This window comes from Pipistrellus kuhlii, unplaced genomic scaffold (assembly GCF_014108245.1).
Source record: "Pipistrellus kuhlii isolate mPipKuh1 unplaced genomic scaffold, mPipKuh1.p scaffold_m20_p_13, whole genome shotgun sequence".
Lineage (NCBI taxonomy): Eukaryota > Metazoa > Chordata > Mammalia > Chiroptera > Vespertilionidae > Pipistrellus > Pipistrellus kuhlii.
The window spans coordinates 12971819-12985599 of NW_023425438.1; the positions used below are offsets into that span (position 1 = coordinate 12971819).

Here is a 13781-nt window from a genome sequence, read left to right on the forward strand (position 1 = left end):
CAACTATTTTAGAGAAAAAGACACAGCCAGCTGCTATTTGAAGGGAGTAGAAATTAGTTTAGTGCCTACCTGGAACAAAGCCCTCTGGCACTCCAGACTGATTGGCCAGATATCTGGGAATAGCTTTCTGCCTCTTAAGTGTAAGGAATTCATCATATGTCAGAAACCTTTAAGAAAGGGATGAAGTGCTTCAGTTTCCTTCCTGTACAGAAGAGGAAACAGACCTGGAGGAGACCCAGACCATTAGTAGCAGAGGAACCACAGCCCACGTCAGTGCAAAAGAGCCAAGGATTGCACCATCCTATTGCGAGCCAGCTCAGGTTGTGCCAGTTCGCTTTCTGAGCTGATTGAGAAGGAACTGCCTGCCATTGCAGAGAAATCCGCATATCCTACGCTGTAGTCCCTGACACGGCATTATTGAAACCACCCTGTCGGGTAAAAAGGATGGGACCTGGGGCTATTGAGGCTGTAGGTGGTGCTGGCAACCCTGCTGCTGAGTGTCAGCCCGTCTTGACCTCAAAAAGAACCAGGAAGATGTTTTCAGCCTATGTTCTTTCTCTAACCCCTTTCTCTCCAGCCACTCCCTTTCTAACCTTCCCTCCCAATATATCCACTTTGTATTATTTATAGATTTCTGCACTTCTGTGGCTATTCTCACACTTGTCCCTCCTCTGGAAGTGTCCTTTTCTGGCCTCTCCACCTAAGGACTCAAGATCCCAGCTCAAATTCCACCTTCACTAAGGGGCTTCCCCGATTTCTCCAGTAAAAATTATTCCGTGTGTTCCCAAAAGGGAAGAAAGGAAGGAGGTTAAGCAAGTGTTTATTAAGCACTTGGTCTCTTTTGGGTACTTTGCATATGTCAGTTAATCATATGATGCAGGTATTACTCCATTTTACTTGATAAACGAAGATTTAGAGCAGTTAACCAGTCTGAATAAAGTCATGGAACTAAGTGATGGTACTGGGATTTTAACCTGGACATTCAGAGTTCATAACACAATTTTCCAACCTGTCACATTTGGCCTACTTACTAGTGAAAATTATTTTATTATGGTGTTTTGCTTGTAAAAAGTTAAAGATTTGTGACATTGAATTCTCTTGCTTCCTTACTCCAGTATCTGTGACAGGATTCTCCCTGCCTTAATCATATAGGAATTGAGTATATCGGGGCTGCAGTTAGCCAGGTAGAGAGCCTGAAAAACAATCAGATATGGCTGCCTCCTGAGTTAGCAAAGGCTAACAAATCCATTGTCAAGGATCTTGTAAGAGTTTCTACATCCCTAAGGAGGATGTTGCACTATATTCACAAAATTTTAGAATGTTAGAGCAGTAAAGGGTAATTAGGAAATCACCGAATCCCCAACATTTTTAGTTGTGGGCCCTTTTGTTTAAAAGTGGCTCTTTCTATAAGTATATTTTTAACAAGTTAAGATAAAGAAGACTTTGTAGTGATACCCATCCTCACAAACATCTGTAAACCTGCAGCCCAGTTTGTTAAAGTCCAACCCCCTTATTTCACAGATAAGGAGCCTTGAAGTTCAAGTCTAGTGATAACCAAAGCTGCCCAGCCCACTAGTTAAGAAACCAGCACCTAGCCCAGCCAGTGTGGCTCAATGGGTTGGGCATCCTCCCCTGCACTGAAAGGTTGCCGGTTGATTCCCACTCAGAGCACATGACTGGGTTGCCTGCTCCATCTCAGGATGGGGCGTGCAGGAGGCATCTGATGGATGTTTCTCTCTCATCGATGTTTCTCCCTTACTCTTAAAAAAATCAATAAAAACATTTAAAAAAGAAAAAAAAAAGAAACCAGTACCTAAACTTCGTAACCTAATCTCACTGTATCTAATCCCGATGCAGGAGTGATCTTGATGCAGCATTCTAAAGGTTATTGTGGACAAAGCACTGAACTAGTTGCTATGAGGGAGACAGCTATGAACAAGACCCAATCCCACCCACTCAGGAACTCACAATTGCGGCTAAAGTAGAACCTGGAGACAAATAACACACACACTTGACTGACTTAGTTTCCAAACAGACGGAGACCGAAGTCAGGACCTTGGCCAGTTCCGGGAGGCTGGAGCGGCGGGGCGGGAAGGGGCTGGAGGAGACCCGGCCGGACCCAGGTGGGGAGTATGACAGGCGCGGCCACACCAACACCGGCTCGGGGCTTGGACAACTGGGAAACCAGCTGCTCCGACCGAGCAGAGCCGCTCTCCACGAGCAGTAGTGACGAACCAGGCCGCCCCCATCCCCGCGCCGGCGGCCGGGAAAGCCTCCGCCCAGACAGGCGGAAGGGGCGGGGCTCGCGGCGGAAGTCCCGCCGCCCGCCCAGGTCACGTGGAGGGGCTGAGCTCGCGCCCAGGTGAGTGGCTCGCGGTCTGCTCCGCGTCCTCCCAGGGCGCACGTGACAGTTCCATTCCCAGGAGGGACCAGCCCTGGTTCCTGTGTGGAGTTGGGCTCCGGAAGGATGCGGGCTGGTTCCTACTGAGAGTCTGGGTCTGGGGGCCCGGCCAGGCTCCGGGGAAAGCCGGAGCAAGCCTTTCCCCAGCAGTGCCTCGTGGGGCGGCGGCCCGGAGGTGGCCCTGCTCCCGGGCTGGCATATGGTGGCGGGAGGCTGCCACCAGGATTTCACAGTCACTCACTGCCTCCCTGTTTTACCCGATGGCCCCAGGCGGCCCTCTGACCGGAAGCTGTCCAGGAGGCATTCCCCCTGAGGCCCCTGAGGATGGCCTAATGAAAGCGGGAGGGGGAGAGGAAAAGCCCAGCGTCTCTTTACTTGGGCGGGGCGGTGGGGCTGAACCCCTCTCCTCTCGGCTTGACAGGAAGCATGGCACTCTGGCGGGCATACCAGCGGGCCCTGAATGCTCACCCGTGGAAAGTACAGGTCCTGACAGCCGGTGAGTGTCCCTCTGGGACCTGAGTGGGACCGGAGTAGGCTAATTTGGAAGCCAAAGATTGCCCACCACACCCCCCTCCCTTTTCCCTTCTATTCAGCGCCCTTGCAGAGTTGGCTGGCTGTCGTCCCAAGCTGTCTCCAGTCTGTTTTGGAGGGCTGGTCACCTTAAGAGAAGGAATATGCATAGTTGGTCTAGCTGTAAAGTAGGATCTGAGGAGTCACCCCTCATGATAAAGGCACTGGCCTATACTATCCTTTACCTCTTTGCACACAATACTGTATGCCAGAATTGCCTAATCCTCACAGCTTCCAACTACACGGTAACATTTATCTAGAGGCCTTAACTTAGAAAACTAACCATAACAAACGTTCCTCTAACATTTTACAGTGTGCAAGCCACATTCACACACAGTGTCTCGTAGGGTCCCCACAAAGCTCTGTGAGCGAGGACTTATCCCACTTTGTTTTTCTTAGTATTTTTTTTATTATTGTGAAATACATCTTAACATACAAAAGAATGATTAAGACATGTATGTACACTTTCAGTGGTATCAAAACGGAGCACTCCTGTGTGAGTACCCAACTTTGAGATCCCTTGGGCACCTGTCCCTAATTCAGATTCCCAAGAGATAACCACTTGGCTGAGTTTTGTTTACACCATTCTTTTGCTTTCCTGTGGTTTTACTACCTATGTACGTATCCCCCCAAAATATACTAACCAAGGGTTTATTTTTACTACAAATCCAGTGATTAAGTAACAAGTTTGTAACAACTTTACAAAGGTAACCCAGTGACTTGCCTGCATTTGTTATTGTTATCATGTTCGTTTTGTATATTAGCTAATGTAAGGGATAGCAAGGAGATAAGTAAGTTATTATAGGGGGAAGAATCATAAAGAGTGTGACTATTGGGGCAGTACAAGAGTGATCAGGTTAAGCCCTAACTGGTTTGGCTCAGTGGATAGAGCATCGGCCTGTGGACTGAAGGGTAATGGGTTCGATTTCGGTCAAGGGCATTTACCTGGGTTGTGGGTACATCCCCAGTAGGGGGGTATGCAGGAGGCAGTTGATTGATGTTTTTCTCTCATCAATGTTTCTAGCTATCCCTCTCCCTTCCTCCATAAAAAATCAATAAAATATCTTTTGGGGAAAAAAAGAGTGATCAGGTTAAGATGGGGCTTTACCTATGTTTAGAGGAAGGGGACAGGATTCTATGAGGACCACGGGCTTCTGAGAGGAAGGCTGTTGAAAAGTGGAGGGAGGAGTATACTGAAAGCCAGGATGGAACAGCGATCCTGTTACTAGAATAGCTTCACATCAGCACTAGAAACCTCACTGGGGGACTGTCCAAAAGGTGGATTCTTTTGCCCTCCGTCCCCTTTCCAGTCCACTGTGCCCAGCCACCCTGTGCCCTGTCCTCAGAGTGTCCGTCAGCCTGTATGACTCACCTGGCTGCGTGTGTGGTGACTCATGCTGGACTGTGATGGGAACTGACACTCTGGGCCCTTTGCCCAGCCTCAGATTCCCTCAGGGCCCCTAACTGCCGGAAGGAAGGTTCCCCTTTTGGCTATTAAGAATAGCGAGGGAAAGAAAGAAAGAAAAAAAAGAATAAGGAGGGAAGGATAGTCCTTACTCAAGGCACCTGCAGCTGACAGGGCAGGAGTTGGAGCTTCAAGGGGCCCAAGAGCAGATATGCAGCTGACTTGGGGGCTTGTCTGTCAGTGCGACAGCCCTGTGGCTCCATACCCGCCGTCTTTCTGAGGCAGTGCCAACAGCTCAGCCCCGAAGCAACCACTGGGTAGCACTTTTCTCGGCTTTTCCAGACCTTTCAGGCGTCTCTTCCTGCTGCTCAGTGTAAATTGCTCACCGAGTTGTCTTTAGATCCCAGCACAGTGGTTCCTAAAGGTCCATGGGGTAGCTCATCACATTAGAAAACAGCAGAGATTTCAGACTTGGAGTTGGAAGACCGTGATTTGAATCTTAGAGCCATAGCAGTTAGTAGTAGCTGCACGAACAAGTCTTTGAGCCTCAGTTTCCTCATTTAGAACTTGAGTTTACTTATATGACTTCACAGAGTAAGTGTAGGGATTACCTCTGAGAAGAGGCTTTAGAGACTTAAAACTGTTAGTAATCTTCAAGGCTCGAGGGGTTGGCCTGGAGTGTTCTATGAGTGTTGGCAACCCAGGCACAGCAAGTTAGTCTTTTTAAAAAAATACATGTTTTTCTTCATTTCAGAGAGGAACAGAGAAGGAGGGAGGGAGTGAGGGAAGGAGAAAGAGATAGATAGATAGATAGATAGATAGATAGATAGATAGATACATCAATAATGGGAGAGAATCATCAATCGGCTGCCTCCTGCACACCCTCTACTGTTGATGGAGCCCACAACCTAGGCAAGTGCCCTGGTGGGGAATGAAACTGTGACCTGGTTCATAGGTGTACATAGGCTCAACTTATGAGCCACACCGGCCGAGCAAACTGTTGCTTTTATAGTGGTATTTAGGTTGGGTTTGTTCACTTGCCAGAAATCTGAGCATGAGCCTTGGTGGGGTTACTCAGTTGGTTAGAGCGTTGTCCTGATATGCCAAGGTGGTGGGTTCGAACTCTGGTCAGGGCACATACAAGAAGCAACCAATAAATGGAACAATGAATTGATGCTTCTCCATTTCAGTCCCTTCATCTCTCTAAAATCAGTAAATTAAAAAAAAAAATCTGAACATGGACCATTATCTTAGCCTTGGTTCTCCAAAAAGCAGAGCCTGAAGCTTTTGTGCAAGTACTTTACAAGGGCCCATGGGGGAAGGACACATTGTTAAACTGGACACTGCTTAAGGCACCTAGCTGCTCAGTCCCTTAAAACCGATTGAGAAATTCTTTGAAATGCCTCTTAGGACTACACAGGTGAGTAGTCTTTTCTGGAGAAAAGGAGAAACCTTTACCCACTAGCTGCCAACTCACATTGGTTAAAGGTTCGCCACGTGGGATGTTAAAGCCCACGTGCTACCAAATTACACATGCATGGCCCCCAAGTAGAGCATCAACAGTGCAGCCCCCAGTGTGGCATAGGCAAGAATCTATCAGGTTGAATTGCTGTAGTGGCTGGAGTAAGAGATAAGTGAATCAAGGGGATCTGAAATGGTTCAAAAGAAGTGTCTGATACATTCAGTTTGGACCAAGCCAGAGTCAGGAACAGGACGGCCTGGGCAAAGGTCTGCTGTGTTTTGCAGAGTTTGAGTCAACCTCCTCCCATCCTTTCTTCAGGGGACCCACAGCCCAATCTTTGCCAACCTGGTCCTTCTGTGGAGCAGCTGAGCTTCTGCAGACACTGGTTTTCCTGGAGTCTGAACCAACCCAGGATATAAGAGCTCATCCAGTCCAGCCCCTGCTGTCATAGAAAAGGAAACTGAGCCAAAACCGGTTTGGCTCAGTGGATAGAGCATCAGCTTGTGGACTGAAAGGTCCCAGGTTTGATTCCGGTCAGGGGCATGTACCTTGGTTGCGGGCACATCCCTGGTGGGGGGTGTGCAGGAGGTGGCTGGTCAATGTTTCTCTCCCATTGATGTTTCTGGCTCTCTGTCCCTCTTTCTCTCCCTTCCTCGGTGTAAAAAATCAATAAAATATATTAAAAAGAAAAAAAAGAAAAGGAAACTGAGGCAAGGAGGGACACATGCCCTGAGGTCTCACCTCATCGGTAGGAGAGCTGGCATTAGAACCTATGGCGCTTGCCAATGCGCTGCCCCGCACTTGAGGCTCCTGGGGACTCAGGATGCTGAGTGCGGCCCCAGCTGGTCTGGGCTTAGACACCCAACACACTACAGAGTGCTCTGGTCTCGTTTTCTAGCAAACACAGGATTGGTAGGTCCAGGTCAGGAATGGGGAAGACATTCAGACCAAGCCCAGAGGATGCACTCCCCCCCTTTCTGCTGGGCTCCAGCTCCCTGTGGGCTCTGCCAGCCCAAGCCCCTCTGCCAGGCAGCTGTTGAGTGGCTGGAGGCTTCTGGGGAGGAATGAGTCAACAGCACCACTGGCCCCACAGCAGCAGCTCTACCCGACAGCGCGGGTCTCCTGGACGCAAGGACACGCTTCCTGCCAGCTCTCTGCCCCCAGCCTGTTCTCCTCCACTAACACTTGTTTCCTTGCCCCTAAGACTCCATGCACAAAAGCCAGGAGAGGAACAGAATAGAGAACTCACTCCCACCTGTACCTAGGAAGAGGGGATAGAAGTGGGGCTTTTCCATAGCGGACAGAGGAGTGGTCCCAATTCCCTCTGTGCTCAGAGGCAGGCTCCCCGCAACCCCTATCCCCCGCCCCATCCCGCCTCCACTCTGCTGAATTTGGACTCGAGTGACGGCATGAGAACTGGCACCTGCCCAGGGGTATGACGTCACGCCAGTGCCAACGTCTGCCCACTGGGCTCTGTGCCCAGCCTAGCTTTGGGGCATCACTGGCCATCAGGGCTCGGGCAGTATGTCTCTGCAGGCCTCCAGCCCCAATCCCTGGGAACAAGCCCACTGTAAGGAGGGCCAGACCAACCACATCTGCCTAAAAGGGCTCCCAGGACTGGGCTCGGGGAAGTGGAATACGGAATCTGATGTCAGCCTTTCCTGCCCAGCCACTTGGACCAGAAATGTAGGCCTTGCTCTGTGCTGGGAGCGAAGCCATAGACCACCCTGGAGTGGCTGAGGCTCAGGGGCCTGATGATTAGTGGGCAGAAGGGAATGTCGGTCCTGTCCTGTCTGAAATGGACAGAACTGGCGGGGCTCCTGAGCTTCACAGCGCCTCGCCTGCTGCTCCCTGTCCCTCGGTGTCTCTGGGGTTTGGTGTGCATGGTTAGGGGCCTGGAATCCACCTTTCTCAAAGGCTGCAGGGCGACGGGGCTAGAGTTGGGACTTTGGTTTTCATTCCTGCTCTGCCTTGAGTTTGCTGCTGACAGTTGGCAGGCGTGAAGAGTGGAAACACACAGCTGTCTGTGTGACAGTTTCTTCCCCAGGAACCTGGCTGCTTCACTCCCCACAGGTGACAAGGAACAGAGATGGTGTCACATTCATGGGAGTAAAAACAGAGAAGTGCCAAAACCGGTTTGGCTCAGTGGATAGAGCGTCGGTCTGCGGACTAAAGGGTCCCAGGTTCGATTACGGTCAAGGGCATGTACATTGGTTGCGGGCACATCCCCAGTAGGGGGTGTGCAGGAGGCAGCTGGTCGATGATTCTCTCTCATCGATGTTTCTAGCTCTCTATCCCTCTCCTTTCCTCTATGTAAAAAATCAATAAAATATATTAAAAAAAAAAAACACACACACACCACAAAACAAACAAAAAACAGAGAAGTATCTTAGAGATGCAGGCCTCTGGGGTCTGGTTCTGGCAGAGGGCAGGAACCCCCTGCGAGTAGCAGCCACAGGAGCCAAGTCTCAGGTACTCTGGGAATCCCCTGTTCCTCCTGGAGAGAAGCTCTGGGTCCAGGCCCCCAGCTCCACGTCTCATCAAGTCCCTCTTCCTCAAAGGCAAATGGATGTGGGACCCCTGCCTGCCAGACCTTTTGTGAGGATGAGAGCCCTTTGTAAACTCTCAACACCTTGCTAAAGTAGAATGTCAAGCTGTTAGTGTTTTTAACAAGTGCCCGCACCTTCCTTCCCTTTAAGCGTGGCCACAGCGGCTCCCTCCCGGGCCTGGGAGCGCAGCTGGTGACCCCAAGTTGTCAGGGAGGGGCATAGGGAGTTACGTGCTAACTAGGGGAGCTAGCCTTCAGTTCCACTGGTCCTCACACCTTGAGCCTGACGTGGTCCTTTGGGCTAGACTCAGAGTTCTTTAACTCCCTTTCCCGGAGCAGCCCTGTCGTTTGGGGCAGTGCATTTGACATTTCTCCTTTATTCCCGGAGCACCTGCCAGGGGATCGACTATGTACGGCTAAGGGTGAGAGAACAAAGATGCCTGGGATCCTGTCAGTAGGTATTGGCAGGTGGCGAGTAGTCATGCTCTGGGGAGGACCTCCCCCACCATGGGAGTTTCAGGGAGAGGAGAGGCAGGGCTGTCCTAATGGCTGTGCTGAGACCAGCAGCCCAGGTCACCTACAGGCGCCCCAGCTCTAGCTCAGCCTTGCTCAGCGGCCTCTGACGAGGCTGCTCCGGGGCCGGGCTGTGCAGAGGATGCGGGGGAAGAGCAGTGAGTGTGCAGCCAGCACGGACGTCAGAGCCAGCTCCCGGCCAAGGGAAGGGTTGAAGGATGTGTTTGCCCAGAGCTAATTGAGGGCACAAGGACAGTGGTGGCTACAGGGCTGGAGGGGGACTCATTACTCCGTGAGATGGGCAGGCGAGCTGGAGATCATGCGGTCACTCCCAAGCAGCCCTGTATATATGAGTGTATTTGCTAGAAGCCATCACGCCACCATAGCTGAAGGGGGGCTCTGTAAATAGCCTTGTTTCCTGGTACGGGCATCTGACAAGGGCTGCTTAGAGCTGGGTATCGGTGCCAGCGAAGCGGGGTCGGGGAGGGGGAAGCAGGTGTAGAAGCTTGGGGGAGAAATGGCTATAATACCTATTGCCAGCTCAATCTGAGATTGTGAGTGGGGAAATGGGTTTACCTGATTGTGTTAAGAGGTGGGCGGGACTCCTCCCTATGGGGACTCTTACCACCTCAGCCCGCCATCTTCCTAACTAGGACCATTTGAACACTCATGTTTTGAAAAAGAGTTATTCTTGCTCTTATCCACAACTCGAGACCCCAAGACCAAGGTGAAGGACATTGACCAGGGTCCTGCCTTGGGCTTTGGGGAAATACCAGGGTTCCTTATCGTTCTATACATGACCTACTCACAGTGCGGTGTCCTGGAAAGAAAATTGTCTAGTAAATCAAACCATGTGGCTTTGCCTTGGCTCTGCCACTTCCTGGTTACTATGTGAGGTTGCAGACCTCTATTCCCATACCTCTAAATTACGTGAAAAGCCTTTCTGATTCTGACAGTGCGGTTCTCAGTCCCTGATGCCTTAGATTCTCCTTCCTCTAGCTTCAGTTTCTGACTCTGACTTCACTTGATTGCTCCGTGCAGTTCTCAGGTCTGACCAGCTCAGGGCTGCTCATCACAGTTTTTAACAAGTCACACATGAGGGGTCACCATCCTCGGGAGAGAATAACTTGAAAGCATCAGCAAGGGACCAGGCCATTTGTCCCAGAATTAAGCCCTTGGGCCCAGAGTGCCAGAGCCTCATTCAGTCAGCAGGCTGATCCACCTCCTTGGAGTGGCAGCCCATCTGGGAGGTGTCCTGACAACACCTGTGTACCCTGCACAGGGTCCCTGATGGGCCTGGGTGACATTATCTCACAGCAGCTGGTGGAGAGGCGAGGTGTGCGGAAACACCAGATTAGCCGGACCCTGACCATGGCCTCTCTGGGCTGTGGCTTTGTGGTAAGTCCGCCCATAGCAGGGCTGCTGGTGGATTGGACAGTGGTCTGTTTCCCTTGGCTTCTCACACATCTACGCTAACCTGAGTGAATGCTTGTGCTGGGGTTTGGTTTCTAATGCTTGGGGGAGGAGCTGTGTGATGTAAAAGCCAACTGCTTCCCTCACTGCCCCTCCCTGGGGTTTGCTTTCAGGGCCCTGTCATAGGAGGCTGGTACAAGGTTTTGGACCGGCTCATCCCTGGCACCACCAAGGTGGATGCTCTAAAGAAGATGTTGTTGGATCAGGTGAGCAGAAGGAAAGGGGGGTGAGGAGGGTGAGCTGCATTGGGACAGGGGTTGAGGTGCTCACAGCATTTTCATTTCTCTCCCCCAGGGGTGCTTTGCCCCATGTTTTCTAGGCAGTTTCCTCTCTCTGATAGGGGCGCTCAATGGGCTGTCAGCCCGGGACAACTGGGCCAAACTCCGGCGGGTGAGTTGGGCAGGTGTGGGGAGATCTCTGGCTGTCCAGATGCATGTCAGGGCAATGAGGCAAGCTTCATGGGGGTGAGACAGGTGGATGTGCAGGTAGAGACCCAGCTCTGCAGGAGAGGGGTGGTGCAGATATGTGTTCTTTGAACAGAGGTCTGTGTGTGATAGGACTGGGAGGCAGGAGCTGCATGGAAGTGCAAGTAATTTCTTCCTTCTTTGTCTCCTTAGGATTATCCTGATGCCCTCATCGCCAACTACTATGTAAGAGCTGACAGGGATTGGGGGTGCTCCTGACGTAGAAACCCCTTGGTGGGCTTACTCTCTCATTCCCAGTGTGGGAGGCACACTCAGAAGCAGTCACCCAGTTGTTCAGCTTGCTTTTGTTTACAACTTACCATGGGCCAGTTTTCATGGGGTATGGTTGCTGGTCAGAACTGAATAGGGTCAGCGCTATGAAATGGCCCATTTCACTCTGGATGGGGTGGGCTAACGGAGGCAGCTCCCCAACATTTCCCTTCTCTCTCTCGTAGCTCTGGCCTGCTGTGCAGCTAGCCAACTTCTACCTGGTTCCCCTTTATTACAGGTATGCCATTTCCCTACCCCACTCTTCAAGGGAGAGCCACATTATGCATAGTTGTAGATAGACCGATTTTCATTCAACCTTGAGCTAGTTTTTTTTTTTCTAATTTGTTTTTTTGTTAATCCTTACCTGAGGATATTTTTCCATTGATATTTAGAAAGAGTGGAAGGGAGGGGGAGAGACATAGAGATACATGATGTGAGAGAGACACATCGATTGGTTGCATCCACATGTGCCCTGACTGAGGCCGGGGAGGTAACCAAACTACATGCCCTTGACCAGAATCAAACCTGGGACCCTTCAGTCCAAGGGCCAATAGGGGCAAGCCAGCTGGGGCTTGAGCTACTTTAGACGCCTCCCAGAATACTCTGCCTAATCAGAGTTCCTAGACTCCTGAACATTTTATTCAGAACCTGTCTCAGAGTACCTGCCCTCTGACCTTCTTCATCTTCCCAGGGAGGGTCCTGCTCCCCAGTCATTGGCTCATCCCACCCGAGCTCTCCACCCTGCTGCAGGGACAGTTCCTCGGGGCTGCAGCCTAGATTACACAGAAAAGTGACCAAAGAGCCATATAGGTGAGGTTAGTCCACAGGTCAGGTTAGTCCAGGGGTCGGCAAACTCATTAGTCAACAGAGCCAAATATCAACAATACAACAATTGAAATTCCTTTTGAGAGCCAAATTTTTAAAACTTAAACTTCTTCTAATGCCACTTCTTCAACATAGACTCACCCAGGCCGTGGTATTTTGTGGAAGAGCCATGCTCAAGGGGCCAAAGAGCCGCATGTGGCTCACGAGCCTCAGTTTGCCGACCACTGGGTTAGCCCACTGCAAAGTATTATTTTGTCCTAATACTAAAGGTAGTTACTGAAACTACAATTTAAAAAAGTCAAATTCAAGATGACTAGTTAAAATTATTGTAAGTGAGGGGGCTTTGGGAACAGGGAAAAATACAAAACTCTTCAGAGAGGACATGGTCAAAAGGAATTATAGACTTACGAACCAAAATTTAAACATGAGGGTCCTTGCAACAGTCTTTGAAGCTAAAACAATGTAAAGAAAAGAGAAGGCGCTACTTTCAATGGCAGATAGTACACGTTGAAGATGAGATCTCAGCTGGTACAAGGTGCATAGATATGTGTGTTTAGAAGGAGCCTCCTCAGGGGCATGAACAACAGAGCCACGCAAGGCAAGATGGCTGCTGAGGGCGATACACTTTGAGGCTCTTGTGCAGGAGTCTGGGACAGCACTGAGCTGGTTGTCTTCTGGTCTGAGCCACACGTCCCTCCGTAGAGGGCTGGAGGAAGGAGATCTGAATATGGATGTTCTCAGAGATAACGCCCCCTCTTCCATCACACTCTCCCTGAATCTCCCCCTTTGCTTTCTCCTGATCCATCCTCTTCACGATGCCGTTCCTGTTCCCTAGGTTGGCTGTCGTCCAGTGCGTTGCAGTTATCTGGAACTCCTACCTGTCCTGGAAGGCACATCGGTTCTGAGCTTGCCTCGCAGTGATGCAGCTTGACCCTGGAACGGTCAGATGGCCTCTTCAAAGTGGGCACACCAGTTTTCATGGGGTTTAGTTGCTGACCAGAACTTAATAGGGTCAGCACTATGAAATGGCCTATTTCACTCTAAAATGTAAACTGACTCCCTTTAAATTCACGAAAATCTTTATTGTGGTCTTATGCCTACCACATAATAGGCAGTCCATAGTATTTGTTGGACCATATGATCTTGGCAACTTCAGTTTATGCCCATATCCTGGCAAATGCCATTTATCCCCACTCTTCATTGATACTGTCGTTTATCCAACCATGCCCAACCCCAGTGTAGCTCCAGTTCTTTGGGGATCCCTTCAAACTCTTTATGTGGTACTGCCATAAATATGGAATCGGGTACCTCTATACAAATGTAATCTGGAACCTGCAGAGGCAATGAGTAAGACCCAATAGAAAAATACTAAGGAGTCAAAATTTCTAGAGATGGAAAGAAAAGCCTAGAGATCTCCACGCCCAGTCTTTACAAATGAAGACAACTAGGTCTATAGAAGTGAGGACCTGTCCACACCATAAGTTAGTGGCAGAACAGAAATTTGAGCCCATGTCCTAGAGATTGCATTTTTTTGTATAACCCCAAAATCATGTGAAAACCCAGTGTCTAGGTGATGGTATTAGGAGGTGGGGCCTTTGGGAGGTGAAAAGGTCATGAGGGCAGAGCCTCATGGGGATAGTACCCTTATAAAAGCGGCCAGTGAGGACACAGCAAGAAAGTGCCATCTGTGAACCATTAAGCGGGTCCTCAGCAGACACCAAGTTCATTGGCACCATTATCTGGGACTTCCCAGTCTCCAGAACTGTGAGAAATAAATGCTCATTTATAAGCCACCCAGGTTTTTGTTTGTTTGTTGTTACGACACCTCCAATGAACTACGTAAGACACCA

General features: G+C 50.2%; 1 protein-coding gene and 1 long non-coding RNA gene across 3 annotated transcripts; both read left to right on the forward strand.

Moving 5' to 3' along the window:
* Positions 1–1819: 1819 nt before the first annotated feature.
* On the forward strand, positions 1820–13724 carry MPV17 (mitochondrial inner membrane protein MPV17). 2 transcript variants are annotated; one of them, XM_036434943.2, is made up of 8 exons: positions 2258–2362; positions 2823–2897; positions 10182–10297; positions 10486–10578; positions 10667–10762; positions 10990–11022; positions 11292–11344; positions 12767–13724. In XM_036434943.2, exons 2-8 carry the CDS (start codon positions 2828–2830, stop codon positions 12834–12836), a joined length of 531 nt encoding a protein of 176 aa, XP_036290836.1. In that variant the 5' UTR covers positions 2258–2362; positions 2823–2827; the 3' UTR covers positions 12837–13724. The 2 variants fall into 2 exon arrangements, with proteins under 2 accessions (XP_045436546.1, XP_036290836.1); XM_045580590.1 differs by lacking the exons at positions 10182–10297; positions 10486–10578; positions 10667–10762; ... (1 more) ...; positions 11292–11344; positions 12767–13724 and adding an exon at positions 6157–6367 and having other exon boundaries at positions 1820–2362.
* On the forward strand, positions 2948–5156 carry LOC118717190. Its single transcript, XR_004987370.2, has 2 exons — positions 2948–3827; positions 4062–5156. It is a non-coding gene; the product is annotated as an uncharacterized LOC118717190 (long non-coding RNA).
* Positions 13725–13781: the final 57 nt, after the last annotated feature.

What these genes read in the sequence shown, in the direction of transcription:
- MPV17 (XM_036434943.2), top strand. Translation starts at nt 2,828, where the DNA reads ATGGCACTCTGGCGGGCATACCAGCGGGCCCTGAATGCTCACCCGTGG. An exon ending in AGAAGATGTTGTTGGATCAG is followed by an intron (nt 10,579 to 10,666) that starts GTGAGCAGAAGG and finishes TCTCTCCCCCAG; the next exon opens with GGGTGCTTTGCCCCATGTTT. An exon ending in CTGGTTCCCCTTTATTACAG is followed by an intron (nt 11,345 to 12,766) that starts GTATGCCATTTC and finishes CCTGTTCCCTAG; the next exon opens with GTTGGCTGTCGTCCAGTGCG.